General features: G+C 50.7%; 1 protein-coding gene across 2 annotated transcripts in view; it reads right to left on the bottom strand.

Annotated features, from left to right (window-relative positions):
• Positions 1-20,294, bottom strand: part of DSCAML1 (DS cell adhesion molecule like 1) — a 293,581-nt gene that overhangs the window by 247,827 nt on the left and 25,460 nt on the right. For both annotated transcript variants that reach the window (XM_074977017.1, XM_074977018.1), the window contains exons 3-4: positions 14,401-14,718; positions 2,598-2,744 (exon numbers count right to left, since the gene is read on the bottom strand). In XM_074977017.1, coding sequence (XP_074833118.1) covers positions 2,598-2,744; positions 14,401-14,718 — 465 coding nt within the window. The remainder of the gene's footprint in view (positions 1-2,597; positions 2,745-14,400; positions 14,719-20,294) is intronic.

Below are 20,294 nucleotides of genomic sequence, written 5' to 3'. Positions count from 1 at the left end.
GTGAGCAAATATCAAACACAGCGCACTAACTGTGGGCAAAATCCTTTCATTCTTTCCGGATCCCCTGGGTCAGCAGTATTGACAGCTTTACTACGAGCCTACATGTGCTGGGCGGGAGGGCCAGCACTGCCATCAATACCGTCTCCGAGCAGAGAGCCGGGAGGTCACCCCTGTGTAGAGGAACGGCCACGCTGGCCGCTCCAGCTGCCCATTGCACCCAGGGACCCAGCTCTGGCTCCAAGGTTCAAGGTCACCCACAGACCCAGCATTGCAACCTTGCCAGGGCCTCGCTGACACCTGTTATGCTACTACAGTGAAGGCATCAGCAGGAGCACAAGAGGGTCAGTGAACCACCATGTCTCAGGCCTTCTGTGAGCAGGCTTCAATGTGACACTCCTAAGAACAGCCACACTGGGTCAGACCACTGGTCAATTTTGCCCAGCATCCAGTCTTCCAACAGCAGCCAATGCCAGGGAATCATAAAGCGATCCATCCTGTCTCCCACTCCCAGCTTCTGGCAAACAGAGGTGGGGAACACCAGCACAACACCAAGAGCCCCCAGAGCCCTGCCTACACCCGCCACTAAAGCGCACGTCAACCTCAGGGGAGGTGGCAGTCCCAAACACACCCAGTGGCGAACACTCAGCTCACAGCACACTTTGCACATCACCTAGTGAACTCTGCCCTTCAACTTCTCACTGCAAACACTCCGCTGCCAATCCAAGAGGAGCTAGAAACTGCACAAGTGCATTAGTCAATGAAGCAAAGCAGCAATTGTGTCTGTGTGCGATTTGCTCACAAATCAATGAGCACTTCATACAGTCTTTTGTTCTTCTGCTCAAACAACAACAACAACAATGGGCACACTAAATAGGTCATAGGAGGGAAGGGAGCCTAACCTCCTCTTCCAGGCAACTTCCCATATCATCGCCTCTCTGCAAATCCCCAGGGACTGTCAATGGAAGTGGAACGATTTAGATCAGAGCTGGCCAAAAACCAGATTTTTTCAACGTCAACTCCCGATTGAGCTGACGGGTTTGTTCTGTTTTGCACATTTCACTCCTATTTCTTGCATTTTTTATGCTTCTGGGGTTTTTTTTTTAAATATACTTTAAAAAGGAAATTTTGAAACATGATGAACCAAAACCCCAGACATTTTATTATGAAAAAATGTTGAAATAAAAATATTTCTTCCGAATGGTCAGTTTCCAACCCAAGTAGTCTGGCGCAAGAGATGTGCTTCCGGGAACTGGTTTGATGTTGCCAAATCTACACTGTATCACACAAAGGAAAAATGAAATTGTCGCGCGTGAAGCCCCGAGCCCCGCTGAAGTTCCAACAGGTTGAGGAGTGAGCATGCCCCTTTCAGGAGGAGCACGCGCAGGCACGTGGTCCTACCCACCCAACTATGAGACTCATCTGCAAAGGGGAAATCAGACCACACACTAAGAAGCAAAAAGGCAGTAGCCACCCCACACCCGTCCCTTTCCATTCTCCACTGAGATGGGCCCAAAAACCCCAGTACCTTCAGTGCCTGAGAACTGTAGAGCCTATGCGCCCAACAGGACCTTATCACTGCAACAGGCTACACAACAATTCTGAGTTGCGACACCCCAGAACCTGGGCCTGGATTCAGTCCGCACTTGCCTTCAGCGGTGCCTGGCATTACCCCACGGAGGCTTTAACTCTGTTCCTGAACCAGCCAATCCCACCTGCAGTGGAGCACCTCCTAGTAGGTCTTTGGGAAGTCAGAAGGCCCAACACCTCGCAGAACTGGCTCCAGAAGCTGGATTGCTCAGCACCAACCTCCACTGGAGCATGACCTCTGATTAAAAATTAGCTAAGCAACCTCTTCCCCAAGCTGCAGAGGTCATTGGCCCGCCCCGCCAGGGGGCACCAGCCATACCACCAAGTCAGACAGGCTGGCAGCACACAGACTCTGCACAGAGGGATAGCCTGGAGTTGCATTACTCCTTGACAGGCTTTGGAACACAACCATTCCCTTAACTGGAAGGCTCTTGGGACACGTGAGCAGACTGATGGCCATGGGGAGAAGGCAAGGAGCCACGCTTGGACTGGAAGGGCTGTAAAGAGTCATGAGAGGGGCTTCCGTATTTACTCTTGCGACATGGGGAATTGTGAAACCCCTTTACTGGCAGGAGGGAGGGTATCGGGTGCTCCTGCCTCCCTGCTGTCACCTACCCCAGTAGGCTGGCAACGTTACCAGTGGGTGGGCGAGCCCAGAAGTGATGTATGTACCATCACACTTCAGTTTTTATACCCCAGGTGCCTCAAAGCACACACTGCAATCCTGGCAAACACAAGAGGCCCCACCACACAGCACAGCCAAACCTTAGAATCGTAGAATCCTAGGGCTGGAAGAGACCTCAGGAGGCCAAGTCCAGCCCCCAGCCCAAAGCAGGATCAACCGCAGCTCAATCATCCCAGCCAGGACTATGTCAAGCCGGGACTTAAAAACCAGCCACATACTCTACTTTCTGAATGAGATGATTCATCAGCAACCCTCTCAGGAACATGGCAATGCAGTTAAGTACTTGCGGGGAGAACGGAGGGTCCCCCTCCTGCTCCTCTCTTACCTGGGATGATAGAAACCGTGTCTTTCTCCCAGGACACGACGCTAACATATTCCTGCACTGAAGAAGGGATGAGGCACTTGAAGACAGCCACGTTTCCACGCATTGACCTTTGATCCTCCACCCGGACGGTGTAAGGTTCCCTGAAAACTGCAGAGAGAAGAGCAGACGATCACCCAATGACCAATGCACCAACCCCGAGCTGTGCATCAGGCACTTGTCACTGAGGCGCTTCCGAAACACTAGTTTTCGTCCTGCATTTTGAGCAGCAGCTGCATTTGCTGCAAGGGATGAACTGAAGGAAGAGCAGACGTGTAGGCGTAGTCCTGGCTGCACATGGGTTAGGGGTCTCCATGTGCTCAAGGGCCCCACAGAGGACAGAGAGAGCAAGAAATATATTCTGGGGAATGACCGTGAAGCAGGGCGTGTAAATGATTGCACCTGCAACACCAGCCCAGCAGGGGTAGAGTTCTAAAGCAGAACAGCCCTTGTCACCTCCTCACTGCAACAGCTTCCTTGGGGGAAGGATAACTTTTTCCCCACTTCAGATCATTGTGCCAAACTGGAATCTCGTGTGCACCACCCCCACGGGACACAACCCCCCCTGCCTGGCCTCAGCCCTCAGCTTCTTGCCGCCACCACCCACCTCTGTCCAGTCACGAGAAGAGCCCGGCGGGGTGGGAACTACCTTGCTGTAGGACTGAGGAGCCCTGCTCACCCCAAGGGCTCTGCATGGCAGGGCTGCCTTCGGAAAGCAGGAAGTGGCTCTTCTAAGGAGAAACGCGCGTGTGCGCGCGCGCGCTTGGTGGGGATTGTGCACTGCTGCTGGGGGGGTTGTGCCATAGAATGCCTCTTTCCACAGAAATATTAACCCTGGAACTTTTCCCGGCAACAAACCCCACTGCCAACTCTGCCCACGTACTGACACTGGAGACAGTATCACGAGACCGAACCATGTCAGTTACACGACCGGAATCTCATATTTCTGCACCTCCACTCATGTGATACGTGCCATCATGTGCCAGCAATGCCCCTCTGCCATGTGCACTGGACAGTCCCTTCGCCAAAGAACGAACGGACATTAGGTATCTGAACACGTAAACCTGTCAGTGAGCATTTCAATGGAGCAGGCCAGAGCATTAAAGACCTGAAGACCTGCATCCTAAAACAGAGCATGTGGCAGCCGATTACAAAGGCAGACATCTGAACTGGAGTTTATTCTCACGTGCGACACTTTGCGCCTTGCTCTTAATAAAGAATGCAATTACTTTGTGCATTACAAAAACAGCTTCCCCAGCTTTGATATTCGTAGTGATCTCCTGGGACCGATCCTGTTCAACTTGTTCATCAATGATCTAGAAAATGAGGTAAGCAGTGAGGTGGCCAAGTTTGCAGATGACACCAAGTTGTTCAGGACAGTCAAAACCAAAAGGGATTGTGAAGAACTACAAAAAGATCTCAGCAAACTGAGTGATTGGGCAGCAAAATGGCAAATGAAATTTAATGTGGGTAAGTATAAGGTAATGCACATTGGAAAAAATAACCCAAATTACACGTACTACATGATGGGGTCAAATTTAGCTACCACAGATCAGGAAAGGGATCTTGGAGTTCTAGTGGATAGTTCTCTGAAGACATCCACGCAGTGTGCAGCGGCAGTTAGTAAAGCAAATAGGATGTTAGGAATTATTAAAAAAGGGATCGATAATAAGACAAAAGATATCATACTTCCCCTATATAAAACTACGGTACGCCCACATCTTGAGTACTGTGTGCAGATGTGGTCTCCTCACCTCAAAAAAGATATATTGGCATTAGAAAAGGTTCAGAAAAGGGCGACTAAGATGATTAGGGACTTGGAACGGGTCCCATATGGGGAGAGGCTAGAGAGACTGGGACTTTTCAGTCTGGAAAAGAGGCGATTGAGGGGCGATATGATCGAGGTATATAAAATCATGAATGGTGTGGAGAAAGTGAATATAGAAAAATTATTTACCTTTTCCCATAATACAAGAACTAGGGGACACCAAATGAAATTGATGGGTAGTAGGTTCAAAACTAATAAAAGGAAATTTTGCTTCACACAGCGCACAGTCAACCTGTGGAACTCCTTGCCTGAGGAGGCTGTGAAGGCCAGGACTCTATTAGGGTTTAAAAAAGAGCTCGATAAATTTTTGCAGGTTAGGTCCATAAATGGCTATTAGCCAGGGGTAAAGTATGGTGCCCTGGCCTTCAGAACAAGGGCAGGAGATAAATCACTTGATCATTGTCTTCTGTTCTCCTTCTCTGGGGCACCTGGCATTGGCCACCGTCGGCAGATGGGATGCTGGGCTGGATGGACCTTTGGTCTGACCCAGTATGGCCGTTCTTATGTTCTCAGGCAAGTCACTTAACTTAACTTGCAGTAAGTAAAAAAAGCAGTCCAGTAGCACTTTAAAGACTAACAAAATAATTTATTAGATGGTGAGCTTTCGTGGGACAGACCCACTTCTTCAGACCAGAGCCAGACCAGATAAGTAATTTTCTTCCCCCTCTTCCCCCTTTGCCCCTCTCCTGTTCTATGCAGCTGATTTATCAGTTTTCATTTCATTTTTTGCTCTGTTATATTTTCATTGTGCCAGTTCACTTTCATCAGGATTTCCAGACCTGAAGAAGTGGATCTGCCCCACGAAAGCGCATCACCTAGTAAATTGTTTTGTTAGTCTTTAAAGTGCTTCAGGACTGGTGGTTTGTTTCACACCACTGGTTAGTGTAAGGCTGGAGTTGAGAATCCCTGGTTTCACTGATGAGACCCTTGTTCCTGAGAGACAGGGGCTCTCATTGGCAGGGACCAGGCATGCCCCGAGCTCCATGGAGACAGGCAGCACCTCAGCAGGTCTTGCATGAGGCAGAGAACAACAATATTGGCATTAGAAAAGGTACAGAAAAGGGCGACTAGGATGATTAGGGGCTTGGAACGGGTCCCATATGGGGAGAGGCTAGAGAGACTGGGACTTTTCAGTTTGGAAAAGAGGCGACTGAGGGGCGATATGATAGAGGTATATAAAATCATGAATGGTGTGGAGAAAGTGAATATAGAAAAATTATTTACCTTTTCCCATAATACAAGAACTAGGGGACACCAAATGAAATTGATGGGTAGTAGGCTCAAAACTAAAAAGGAAATTTTTCTTCACACAGCGCACAGTTAACCTGTGGAACTCCTTGCCGGAGGAGGCTGTGAAGGCCAGGACTCTATTAGGGTTTAAAAAAGAGCTCGATAAATTTTTGCAGGTTAGGTCCATGAATGGCTATTAGCCAGGGGTAAAGGATGGTGCCCTGGCCTTCAGTACAAGGGCAGGAGATGGATGGCAGGAGATAAATCACTTGATCATTGTCTTCTGTTCTCCTTCTCTGGGGCACCTGGCATTGGCCACTGTCGGCAGATGCGATACTGGGCTGGATGGACCTTTGGTCTGACCCAGTATGGCCATTCTTATGTTCTTATCTCCTCCTTTCAGCAAAATGCAGCTGGGTATGGGCATGAGCAGAGCCTGGGTCCGAACTATCCAGCTCTAGGGGGCAGGGAGGGAAGTAGAAAACAGCCTCCTACTGCAACTGGAGGGGAGGAGGAACACAGCTCCCTGAAGTGGGGTCTGCGCCAGGGAGACAGCCCCGCTCCTTCCAGTGCAGCTCAGCAACGCCCACCTCCCGCCCTGGAGGAGCTGAGCAGTCTCTCTCCAGGCAGTAACAAGGGACTATCCAGACTAGGAGAAGTCCAAAGAACTCTCCAAAGCACTGCGGTTGCTTGAGCAGCTGAACACCCCAAGCTCTCTTGGCTAAGGAGACGTGCCAGGGCAACCAACAGCGAGCGCAGATAGACACGCTGCGAGCGGTTAAAGTTCCCATAGTTTCCATTTAAAAGTAGCCTGGTACAAGCATGATCTTGTCGTGGCTGCCCCGAAGGACACTGGTTTCTCATCCATGAGCCCTGGGTAGAGAGATACCTATCACCTGTTCATCTGCAGATAACCCACAGACCAGAACAGCAACAACAGGTGGGAGGTCAGGCTTGGCCCCCCCAGAGCCCAGGCCGAGCAGGCCACAGACACACAGCAGAGTCCCAGGGTCCAGGGAAGGCAAAATCTCGTTCTCAAGCCCTTCCATAGAATCCTGGGGCTGGAAGGGACCTCAGGAGGGCATCGAGTCCAGCCCCCTGCCCAAAGCAGGATCAACCCCAACTAAATCATCCCAGCCAGGACCTTGTCCAGCCGGGACTTAAAAACCCCTAGACTGTGTCGACAATGGCGTTCCTCTTTTGAGAGAGGTATGCAAATGAGGGAAATCAAAAATGCAAATGAGGTGCAAAATTGCATGTCTGGCACCTCATTTGCAAATTCTTCCTTCGACAGAAGAACACACACGTAGACACTGCTCTTTCGAAAGCAAACCCCATCTTCGAAAGAACCTTTCTTCCCTTTTCTATAGGAAGAAGGGTTCTTTCGAAGATGGGGTTTACTTTCGAAAGAGCGGTGTCTACACGGGTTTTCTTCCTTCGAAAGAAGCGCTTTTGAAATATGCAAATGAGGTGTCCAATATGCAAATATGCACCTCATTTGCATTTTGATTTCCTCATTTGTATACCTCTTTCGAAAGAGGAATGCAAACGTAGACACACCCCTAGGGATGGAGATTCCACCACCTCTCTCAGTAATGCATTCCAGTGCTTCACCCCCCTCCTGAGATAGCTTTTTCCTAATATCCAACCTACACCTACCCCTCTGTAACTTCAGTCCATTGCTCCTTGTTCTGCCATCTGTCACAAATAAGAACAGTCTCTCTCCATACACTTTAGAGTGCCCCTTCAGGAAGCTGAAGGCTGCTATTAAATCACCTCTCAGCCTTCTGCAAACTAAATAAGCCCAAATCCTTCGGCTTCTCCTCATAGGTCATGTGTTCTGGCTCCCTAATAGTTTTTGTTGCCCTTGGCTGGACTCACTCCAATGCATCCACATCCTTTCTACTCTGGGGGACCCAGAACTAGACGCAGTACTTCAGATGTGGCCTTACCAGTGCCGAGTAGAGGGGAATAATAACTTCTCTAGATCAGCTGGAAATGCTTCTCCTAATGCACCCCAATATGCCATTAGCCTTTTTGGCTACACGGGCACACTGTTGACTCATATCCAGCCTCTCCTCCACTGTCATCCCCAGGTCCTTTTCTGGTGCACTGCTAGTTAGCCAGTCAATCCCCAGCCTGTAACAATGCCTGGGATTCTTCCATCCCAAGTGCAGGACTCGGTACTTCTCCTTGTTGAACCTCATCAGATTTCTTTTGGCCCAATCCTCCAATTTGTTGAGGTCACTCCGGACCCTGTCCCTACCCTCCAATATATCAGCCTGTCCCCTTGTGCCCGAGCTAGAATGGACCCTTTAAAATCTACCTCTCCTTCCTTTGAAGACCGTGTAACCAGGCTGACTCACAGTGGCTGCACCTCTTGGTGGTCGCAGGGAGAATTAACTCCGTTTGTTTGTGTCTCCCCTGGTATCACGCTGCTCTGCCTCGGCACTCACACCACTCCCTGAAACGCAGCATCATCCTCAGGATGCTACCCTCCGGCAGCGCCTGCCACTCTGCTTATGGTCCATCCCAGGGGTATCAGCAGTCCTCAGTCCTTACACCTGCCCGAGCAGCCAACTGCAGCTCCAAAGTCTAGCCCCTTGCCTCTGGGCCAGCTGCAGTTTCTACAGGCCACGCTCCGGTGTAGCCAAGAGCCATTCAATGGGAAAGAGGCAGACTCAGGCCCACCCACTACTGTGGATCCCGACCAGGGACCCTCTGACAGCAGCATCTCCTGCCCTCCTCCTCACACACTGACTGCTCCCATTCCCTGGGCCACTTGTTCATGAGCCTCAGCACCTGCTCAGTCCTCTTTAATCAGGGACCACTGCCTGGGAGGTGTCAGGTGGGGGCTTCTCTCTGGCTCCCTGAGCTGCCCAGCACTGCTCTGTCCAAGGTGCTGTGCATTTACTGGTTCCTAGTACTTCACCCTGGCTGGTCAGAGCCAGAGAGCACCCCTCAGCTGTGCAGCCTTTTACAGGGCCTACCCTGGCCCTCAGCGGCCATCACTAGCGTGCCCTCTTTGGCTGGGTTTACACAGGCTCCCTCCAGCCAGCTGTTAACCCTTCTCCAGCCAAAGTGGGACAGCTGTTCAGCTGCAGACACCCATTAATGGCGAAAGCACCACCCACCGTATAAGCTGTTCCAAGCACAGGCACTGCCTTTTGGATGCTTTCTAGTTTCACTGTTCACCATGCACGTACTCCTACCACTGACCAGTTGCTCGTGGGTGCCCAGCACCTCCTTTTTTCCAGTGGCTGCTTGAGCCCCACATCATCAGTGCCTCTGGTTCCAAGAGTTAACAACTGCACCTTATTTTCATCCGAGTTTCTCTCGTCTCTGTTTGCAGCCATTAGATTGCATTGTTGGTCTGCTAGATTACAGGGCTGTTTTCTATCAGAAACCTCAGCTCATGTTAGTACTTGTAAGCCGATCAGCCTGCCTCATTCCCTCTCCTGGGCAATGTAAATACAGATCAGGCATCACCAGAAGGCAGGTTACACAGACCTCAGATCATTCCTGTCACTGCCACTAAAATCTCCAGTTGCTCAACTTTACAGGTCAGCATAGCGCGTGTTCGATGCTCTATGTAGTTGAAATAGGCTTTTTCTGCCGATTGTAGTTACAAAGCGGGGGAAGAGTGGATTTCAGGATAACTGACTATCCTATGGGAAGCAGGTGGGAACACACGCAAGCGCCTGAGAAACAGAAGGTGGGATTTTTCTGAAGTGTTTCCAGCTATTCTAAATCCAATCTCCTTTTAACCACCATGGGTGGAACGGTCACAGTGACATCCTGAGGAATCCCACGAGGGGTCTCTCTGTTCTCATCTCCCAGGGCTACCTACTGACTGCAGGGAGGCCTGGCCTACCAGCCAGGCACGGCAGCGGTAAGGCTATTCATCAGGCGTGCAGTGTCAATATTCATGTAAGAGATGAAGGCCACAGCACTGGACAGCAGCTGGCTACGGTCACTCCAAGGGGTGCAAGTCAGGCTGCTGTTTAGATTGGGAAGTTAGTGTCCAGCTGCCCGGATTCCGTCCCAGCCCTGCCAGCGACTCGCTGACTCACCTTGGGCATGTCACCTCACCTCCGTGTCCAGAGGAGTTAACCAGGACTCCAGATGTGAGCATTCACTCTGGAAACCTGACTCTTCATTGAACTGGGGAGCAGAAGCCACCATGCCCGATGCAAGTGAAGCAATGCGGCTGGGGGTAGAGGCCCTGCCGCAGGGAGGCAGCTGCCAGCAGCATTGTGCCAGCTCCCCTTGTTCTCAGCCATGCAGCCCTCTTGGCTGCTGGGAGAGCCTCAGGGTATGTCTACACAGCAGCCTTATTGTGCAAAAAGGCTATTCCAAAACACTGCTACTCACAAAATACATTTCAAAATAGCACCTCGCTGTTTCAAACCCAGCATCTTTGCACAGCAGAGCCTACTTCAAAACAGAGCTGTTGGACACAGTATGGCTTATTTCACAACAGGCTCTCGTCCCTGTTCACACAGCCCCTATTTTGAAATAGCGTACCCTCCGCCCACTGCCCAGCTTCCTGCCTCATGCCAGCTAACAGAGCCCTCTACAGGCAGCCTGCCACCTGGCTCCACAGCCTCACACAGGTTCAACCCCTGCAGGGAGCCACACCACAGTGTAGCTAGCCAACAGAGCACTGGACTGCAGTTCAGAGACCCAGATGCCACAGGACAAGCCACTTCACTGGTGCCTCAGTTTCCCCATTTGTAGAATGGGAGCTCCTTTCAGTTGGGTGGATGAGTAGTAGTTTAGAAGTATTATCTTTCGTGTGTGACATAGGAGTGGCTGCGTCAGCCCAGATACGAGAGACACAAGAGGGGCCAGGTAACAGAAGCTGGGCCAACAGATATTGCTTTGCTCACCTTGCGTCTCTACTTTTTTTTTTTTTTTTTGCTGCTCATTACTCAGCTGCAGATACACTTCTGCTCAGATGGGGGACACAGCCTCCACCATAACGGGGGTGACAACTACGACTCGCGCTCCAACAGACACTTCCTTTCCTCTCCCGCAAATACACACCCAGCATATTGCCCACTTCCCTTCTGCTTTGATTAACAGCTCCACTGCTAATGCTGGAGAGTAACTTACTCGGGGGGCAGGAGAGGGTTTAATGCCAGTTTACTCTGCAGTATAATGAATTAAAACAACAACATGTGTTAGTCTGCTCCACTGTGTTCTGCCTGCTAGGCCTAGTTTTAATAGGTTACATAATGAAGTCATCGTTGGGCTATTAGCCCTCATCAGCCTGGTCAATAATTCACTCCTGTGGCTTTGGAAAGCAGTGCTTGGCCATGTTCCCCCTCTTTCTGTTTCCTTAGAAGTCTTGCAGGTTTGGGCTGGAGCCCACAATGCAGATGCAGGGGCTTAGGGAGGCTGGGGCTGGGTCCCCGCATCTGGGGGGAAGCTCCTGCTGAGAGCCTGGACAATTATATCAGAATCTCCAAGGAGTTACTCGAAGTTTGGGAAGGGAGATAGACCCTCATGCTGCAAAGCTGGAGCTCACGTACTACATGATGGGGTCAAATTTAGCTACCACAGATCAGGAAAGGGATCTTGGAGTTCTAGTGGATAGTTCTCTGAAGACATCCACGCAGTGTGCAGCGGCAGTTAGTAAGGCAAATAGGATGTTAGGAATTATTAAAAAAGGGATCGATAATAAGACAAAAGATATCATACTTCCCCTATATAAAACTATGGTACGCCCACATCTTGAGTACTGCGTGCAGATGTGGTCTCCTCACCTCAAAAAAGATATATTGGCATTAGAAAAGGTTCAGAAAAGGGCGACTAAGATGATTAGGGGCTTGGAACGGGTCCCATATGGGGCGAGGCTAGAGAGACTGGGACTTTTCAGTTTGGAAAAGAGGTGACTGAGGGGCGATATGATTGAGGTATATAAAATCATGAATGGTGTGGAGAAAGTGAATATAGAAAAATTATTTACCTTTTCCCATAATACAAGAACTAGGGGACACCAAATGAAATTGATGGGTAGTAGGTTCAAAACTAATAAAAGGAAATTTTTCTTCACACAGCGCACAGTCAACCTGTGGAACTCCTTGCCCGAGGAGGCTGTGAAGGCCAGGACTCTATTAGGGTTTAAAAAAGAGCTCGATAAATTTTTGCAGGTTAGGTCCATAAATGGCTATTAGCCAGGGATAAAGCATGGTGCCCTGGCCTTCAGAACAAGGGCAGGAGATGGATGGCGGGAGATAAATCACTTGATCATTGTCTTCTGTTCTCCTTCTCTGGGGCACCTGGCATTGGCCACCATCGGCAGATGGGATGCTGGGCTGGATGGACCTTTGGTCTGACCCAGTATGGCCGTTCTTATGTTCTTATCTCAGACTATGTGGGGTCAGGAGGCACTGCCCCGTGCTGTCTTGCACCTTCCTCTCAAACATCTGGCTCTGGCCACTAGTCCACCTAACCCAGTGTCTGGTCTCCACAATGGGCCTGATGCAGTCGGGCAATTCCAGGTCTCTGTGGCATCAGTGATCAGTTGTTGAAAAGAAGATGCCTGTGGCTTTCTCCATTGCTCCCCAGCCTGCTGCCCTGCTACTTCAATCGCTGGAACAACCCCTCTGAGCAGCAAAGCGCTTCAGCCATAGACTTCCAGAACCAAAGGGAGGCTAAGAGGACCACAGGGGTCATATAGTCTAACTCATGCCAAGATGCAGTATTTCTGCACCCACATCTCATCTCCAGAAGGGCTCAAAGATAGCAGTAAGTAGACCATCCTTCTCGTTCTGCTGCGGAAGATAATGGGGTTTACACCCTTCTTGTGGAAGAACAGATGGAGAGAGTGGCTCATCTACCTAGCTATAATATCATCTCTTGACCCATTGTAGCCCTCCTCTGGGAAAGCCTCAGGACCCTTCCCTTCTTCCCTGACTCAGAGCAAGTCTTCTCATGTGGATGCACCAGAAGCTTTTATCCCTGCAGGATATGGCAGGGTCTGGTTCTCCTAGTATTTGAAGGGGCTCAGCCTTTCCAGACAGGTATGAAACCATGGGTCTGATGCCTTTGAGCTTCCCCCAGAATCATCCTTAGTTTGGGTTGTCTTCCCTGCTCACTATGCTACAGAACTCTTCCTACCACCAAGTGACCTAAATTCTCGTTTGTTCCTGGTTTGAGTAGGATGCGGTTTTTGAAACATTATTGGCACCCCGCCTCCTGTTTATCCAACACCCTGCCCTCGTATCTACTATCTGTCTATGGTGACATCAATCGATTCTCCAGTAATAGACCAGGGCAGTCCGAGTCCCACGGCCTAGCCGGAAAAGCCTCTCTGGCATGCAAAGCCTCGTGCCAGCTACGTTTGAGCCGACCCACTCACAGGCTCCACAGGGCACAATTCCTGAGGGAGCGACAATGCCCTGGGTGCAGAGCTCAGGAAGTTCACTGCATAAAACCCACCTCCAGACGCACCATCAGAGGTTCAGGTTCCACCCTAGGCAGTCACCTCCTTTCTCTGGTACAACACTTGGGGCGGAAAGCAAAGCGCTAACAGGAGGAGACTAAACCCTCGTGTGTTCCAAGCGCTGCATCCAAGATGCAGAGTCCATGCAACACATTCTTAGCAGTCTTCCTTCTTGAGACACAAGCATCCAGACAGTATTGTTCTCCTCATACCACAAAGGGGAAGCAGGGCAGGGGAAATTAAGTGACAGGCCAAGGGCTACAAAGAGAATTAGTAGCAGAGATGTCTCCTGTGCCGAAGCCATAGGACTTTGCTATCTCTAACCCAGTTCTTAGAAATGGTGCAAGATGACACTCAAGCAGCCTGGAAAATTCAGTTCTCAAGTAAACAGGCCAATAAGCATGGCCAAGTACCAGCAAAAGCTCAGCCCAGAGGCCGCCATCTTTCCCCTGATTACTGGGACCTCCTGGTGAAGTGCAGCCTGTCAGATGCGTTCCCAAAGGTATCAGATGAAGAGGAGGTTACCGTCTGCCCTGGCTTCTGGTACGCAAGCCAATGCCCAGCTTGGCACGTTGCTCTGGCCTGCCGTCTCAGCAGAGGCTGGTGCTCATGTGGCAGCAGCTGCTAGAGACTGTTCTACGCCCACTGATGAGTGCCCAGGAGCTGAAGATAAGGCGGAAGAGCCCCAGAGCTCACTGCCAGCCCCCGCACTGACCCCGGGCCTGACCCAGTGAACTCTCATTCCCATTCACGGGCTGACTCATGCTCAGCAGCCCACTGGTGGCTGGCATGCTGCACCCCAAGCTGTGGCAGAAGCAGACCCTGCACTGCCCACTCTCCCCCCGCATGGACTTCCAAGCCCAGGAACAGTTGCCTATCTGGCATCTGTCCAAGTGCCAGGAAGCTGGGCCAACACCCCTCTGCACACCACACTCGGAAGCGAACGGGCAGTCCTTAACAGCGAGATGACGTAACTTGCCCAGGGCCAAAGATAGCCGCAGGACCAGGATCAGGAATACAAGATGCTCCATTCCTGCCCTAGTCACCAGCAAGCCCTGGATGCCTGGGTGAAATTGCCACCCTCTGCAGTGGTTAAGTTACTGAACAAGCCCACCCCGTCAGCCTCCTTAAGCGACTCCACAGCACAAGAGAGAATCAGTCGAGACACACAAATGGCCTTCTGAGCATCTCACACACCAGAGAACCCAGCAGCCCTCTGCCCCGTCGCCAGCTTCAGCATCTGCACCAGGCCCTACCTGCTTTCACACGGATATTGGGGCTCCTGATTTTGCCGGCAGAGTTCTCTGCGGTACAGAAGTAGTCATTGTCGTGGATAAAGCTATTGAAGGCTGACGGCGAGAAGGGGTAGAGCTGCAAAGTCCCATTGGCATGGACGTGCCGGATGTGTGGAACGTCATAGATGTCGTCCCCTGTGGCGAGGTACCAGCGAAGGGCAGCGCTGGGGGACCCTGCTGCCGGGCAGGGGATCACCACCCCAACTGTGCTGGAGAAGGTCACCTGCTGGAGAGAGTCATTCACAAAGTAGAGGCTGGTTCCAACATCTTCAGCGTGCGCTGTGGAGAGACCAAAGCCGAGAGCAGGGAGTTACTGTAAACATCAAACTCCTTTGACCTGCAGAGCAACAGCTTCCCAAAGAAATCCCCCCGGGAGCCTTCCTCAGGCCGTGGCAGATAGCCAACAGACCGTGTAAGCTGGCATATGAACACAGCCGCCCTCCGAGCCACCGCGTCACTGTTTTCCTCAGCAGCTGGGCCAGGGCTGAGGGGATGCCACGGAAAGTCCAGCCCTTTCATGGGACAGCAGTTTCCCAAAATCTCTCGGGCACATACGGCCAAGGGAAGCCAGGTTTCCCAGGATGCCCTGCATGCGAGCCTCCCCACAGGTTCGCCACCTGTGGTTCAGGAGGGAGGAAGGGCCCCTCGGTGACTCTCAGCTCCTCCCGACAGGTCTCCTCAGCCAACAGGCCCCAGAGCCAGGCAGGCGGAACTCTAGAGCGAGGCGAGTGTTTTGGGACAGGAAAGCAGGGGAGGGACCGCATCCACCTCCCCCCTGCAAAGAGCAGCTCTTCACGCCTGGGTCTCCCAAACGCCCGCCAATGCCTGGAAGTGTTTGGAGATCTCCCTCACCCCTTCCAGCCTTTCGCTTCGCTGCACTCCCGCTCCTTCCCACCGGAGCCTCAGACCTGGCAGAGGAGGGGACCACCCTGCCATCGAGGCAGCATTTCACCTAAAATCAATTTTTAACTGCACTACTGTTACAGTAGGCAAAGGGCACGAATACAGAAAACCGCGGTTGGTGTCAGAGTATTAATAGTTGTAGCTGAGAGCACAATGCCTCTCCTTGTGCTTGCCTAGAGCGGGGCCAATAAGCATGTAACTACTCCGCTGCTGGGTTAGAATGAGTCACACGGACCCTTTGTCACCTCAGTTTCTTCAAATTTTGGGTGTGGGAAGTCTCCTCTGCCAGTTTAGCTCTTTGCTGCCCCTCCAGGGAGGGCACATCAGGACTGAACAAACCAGCAGTCCCGGAGCACTCTGAGGATGAACAAAACAATTTGTAAGGTGATGAGCTCTCATGGGACAGACCCACTGCTCCAGATAAATGGTATTTCCAGTCCAGACTGACTTCATAACTGCTCACTTGAGAAAAGGCTATGAAAGCACGATTGGCCAGTGCAACTCAAGCCACAAAGCATCAGTCTCTGAGGCCATCAGCACCCGCCTCTGCTAAAAGGAACAATATTTGTGTTTTCATCAGGATGGGTGTTTGGAACCATGCTCCTTGCCATGGGTAAGCGTCACGGCGCCAGCTGGCTCAGGCCCTCCTGAGCCGACAGGAAGAAGACAAATCCTGGGGCATTATTTTACACAACAGAATCTTCAACACGCCGGTCTCCCTCTCAAGGACAAACAACAACTGAATGATGCTTATCCCCAAAAAGTTAGACATCACGATGCCTCAGTTAGGTAGCCTTGTTTTACAAGTGTGGGGAAAGTGAAGCACAATGAAATAAGTGGCCCAGGGAGTCTGTGAATCAGAGGGTGACCCAGGAAGGGAAAAAACCCAAGAGTCCTAGCTCCAGTTTTCCTGCTGTAACCACCAGAACATGCTCCCTCTGAGCCAGGAATATGATCAAGGAGCCCTCTAAACAATTCCCCCTCTTAGTTAATCCTTCCAGGGATGGAAATATTACCTCACCCAGTGAACAGCCTGCTTCTTGTTCTTGCTGAATGGGGAGAGGAACATCAGCAAGGAGAACAAAACCACTTTCCTTAAGCTACCCAGAGTTCAGCTGCCTCAAGTCAAGGATGCCACAATCTGTTTGTAGCTACAGACCAGTAGCTATCATTGATGATTTGACTTGGAAGGTCATCACTAACGGAACAGATTCACAGGTGGGGAAATGAAGCTGCTTTTCTTTCTTTCCCCAGCACATTCATGGCCTTCTGAGTCCATGCACAGACAGGGACAAAGGCATTTTATTTATTTTCTCTTATTCGGCTGACAAATGCTAGGAGACCAGTGACAAATGCAGGGTAACGCTCTACAGCTGATCCTCTGTTGGCTTTCTATGGCACGGCACCACCAAACAATCACTTTACGACATCTAATCTCTTTGGAGCAAGGGCCATCTTTCTGCTCTGTGGCCATGCAGTCTAGCAGAGTGGGCCCCGGCCCATAACTGGGGCTCCTGAAAGCCACAAGAATGTAAGAAAGCCATGTCATAGGCTGGTTTGTTATGATAAACCAGCATTTCTGCTGCTTAGAACTTCAAGGCTCACTTTTCCTCTGCACACAAGTGGAAGCGTGTGCAGGCACACAGTCAGATAAAGGAAAGAAAACAAAGACACAGCATCTGCGCCACCCATCATGGTAACATTCTGCACGGGCGCTGAAACACAAGACAGTATGGAGACCTTAAAGGTGTGGCACACAGGATAACGAACACCCTTTCCACTGTGCAGCTCTATGGTAATGGAATATTCTGTAACTCTCTGCAACTCGGGTCCATACCCTAGGTCTCCTCCTCCCATTTCACCCTCAACTCCCACAGCCACCCCAAGCATCCTAGAGGTGCCTTTTAGCTGTGTGTGAGAAGAGAAGGATTCTAGGAACTCCTCTGCATCCCATCCCACGAATCAGCCCGCATCACTTCACTGGGGGGAGCGGGGAGGCTCCCTGATAGTCCACTCACTCTGCCCAAGAGCAGGCAGAATCAACAGTGCCAACCACCAGGTGAGTACCCCTGCTCAGGGAAAGCCACAATTTGTGGGACATGGCGCTGGCTGTACAATGCAATGATCAGTTATGATCCTGCTAGAGAACAGTTTTCTTGGTAGACATTACCCTTGTGTGTTGAGATACACAGGGGGTGGAGGGAAGGAAGAGAGTGGAGAAATACCTCCAAAGGAGAGAAATTCAGATTACCAGGAAATCTTTTTCAGGTCAAAGGGAAAAATGGATGTTTAATAGAAAATGGAAGTTATGGGATTGATAGTAGTTATGTGACAGACGCATAGAGTTAAATCCCTATAATCTCCTTTACCGTTTAACATTGAGCACCACCCTAATCCCATGTTTCATAAAACTGTCTCCAAATCACTGAGAGAGATTAAAAATTTAGAAATAGCACTACAATATTTTTAAACTAGAAATCGCTGCTGGCATCTGGTCACATGCAGTGACCCTAACCTAAATATCGAGGGCATTAATTTATACAGCCCCCCCCCCCCACCTCCCGGCACTGGGGGTGGGCGTGGTGAACAATGGAACAGATTCCTACTGGGAGACAGTTGTCACCGGCAGAGGCACTGTACTGAGTACTGGAGAACTGAGCAGAACTGCACAGGTGAACCGAGACATAGCTGGACCCTCCCTAGCTAGCACTGAGGAGTAGATATTTTGAGTTATCACAGCGCAATCTTCTTAAATCACAGTAAATTACAGCCTAAGGTACTGAAATATTAATACCTCCATCTCAGCTGGGAAAAGTGAGTCATTTTGTTTTCATCCCTTAGCAATATTTACTAGTCTTGTTCTCTGGACTCTTCAAGGTGCAGTATCTTTAGAAGCAGAGCCACTTTCGGCACTGCAGAGAGACGTGCTAGACGGGTGGCGCTCGTTTACTCCAACGAGAAGCCAAGGCAGAGGGACCAGAAATCCACGCTGAGCCTATTACTGGGCCACCTGAAGCTCAGGCTGGAATCCGGACCAAGAAGCCACGTGAGCTGGAGTTCTCGGTCTGTGCAGTCATCGAACAAGGAGGGCAGTTTTTAATGCTTAATGCAGCGGGTATGTGGCAGTCAGTGCAGGGAGAAGCCAATGCCCTGGGCCTATTGATGACCCACGAGCTCAGAAAGGTGGTGGTCACACACCCCCTTCACACAAGCCAAACGCTTCCGCACACTGCAGCACAGCCACCTCCGAGATGAGATGCGCACAGCTGCCTTCAGGGGGAGTTTAGGATGGAAAGCGAAAGAACAGGAGTCCAGCTCACGATGCAGGTAGAGTCTAGCAGTGAAGTGCGACGGCTCTAATGCACCTGGAGCCGCCCTCCTACTCTCTAAGAGGAAGGTATAGAAACATTAACGACAAGCGAGGACACCGCTCTCTCCCTCCCGCTACATCACAATACCTGCCATCATTTGTGCTTTGTGCACCTGTTAGGAGGGAAGAGCACCGCTACTGCCTCCCGAATCCAAACACTGTGCTGCACCAATGAGGGATGGAGTTCCCCCCAACTCCACTCCCACTTCCAGATAGCTAAGAAGGTGCCATCTCAGCAGCCTTTGCTGCAGGTGCTATTTGCATGCCCACGAACCAGGCAGAGCATGCATGCCAAGTCCTGATAAAACAAGCACACCCTAAATCCCTGCACAGAGAAACCACTCTCCAAGGACATGCACGCTACCTGGTGCCCACCTTTGAAAGACACGCATAACCAAAAAAAGGAGGGAGAAATGCAACCCTCCGCTCCTCCTTCCACACTGGGATATCACCAGGGGGACAAGCAGAACAAGACAAACAGAATATACTGAACAGGAGCAGGGCCTGTAGCGACCAGCCTTGCAGCTCTGTAGCTCCAGTTCCCAGTTCTGGTTACATCGTGCATATCACAGCTCTGGCAAGTTTCACCTGAGTCTCCCCTGGACGTTTGGTGACATCAGTGAGCCAGCACATTTCAGAACCACGCCAAACGTCCAACTGAGGGAGGCTCAGAATGGGGCTAAGCCAAGGTATTATAGGTCAGGACTGTGTTTGCATCAATAGAACACACACACCAGCTGCTAGTCTCTGCTCTGAACTAGCCGGCCAGGCATTTCCTTAGCTCGAAGCCGGCACTCGTTCATAAACAGAGGACGATTTCACCTCAAACACCCAACAAACTGATTCACTTTTTCCTCTATTTCTTACAATAGCACAAACAGGCAGAGATGTACTAAAATCTCCCCAGTTGTAGCTGTTTCCCCAGTTCGAGATGATGAATGTTGGCTCTCTCTGGTTCCCACAGAACTGAAATTAAACAGGCCTTTGAAAATGCAATTCCCGGTCTGGTCAGCAGATATTAGCCAAGGCCAAGGAACTGGGTTTCAAGGTGTTTAGTGCAGCTTAGTCAGCAAGGGGTGTTTGCAATGGCATGGGGGGGGGGCCTCAGGGTGGTATTTTAAGCTGCTAAGAATGTGGGAGGGGATCTTTTTAAAAATAGCTACTTAGAATTTTGATTTCAAGGTGCATAAAATTTTAGCCACCCCGTAGACTCACCAGCAGAGTACTTCTTCTTCTACTGAAATAACCAAACCCTTTTGTGCTTCATTCTCTTCCCAGGAAGTCACACGTAACAGCCTGCCTATTTGGGAGCCTGCTAACACCAGATTATCCACCCTCCAGCTCAAAACTCACGTACTCCATGTCAGGAGAATTCTTTCCACAAAGACACCTCCAATTTTACTCTCGCACTGAGCTCAGCAGCTGGTTCGAAAAGGCAGACAGCTCAGCGCTGCCTGATAGAGATGTGGGCACTACACTGGAAACACAGGGTGTCTTACGGGTACCCACAGCATGGACACTGGATTCCTACGTTCACAACCCCCTGCCAACACCACCTGCACGCTGGGTGAGGACAAAGGCT

This window comes from Carettochelys insculpta, chromosome 25 (genome assembly GCF_033958435.1).
Source record: "Carettochelys insculpta isolate YL-2023 chromosome 25, ASM3395843v1, whole genome shotgun sequence".
Classification (NCBI taxonomy): Eukaryota; Metazoa; Chordata; order Testudines; family Carettochelyidae; genus Carettochelys; species Carettochelys insculpta.
This window is presented reverse-complemented; position numbering and strand designations above follow the sequence as displayed.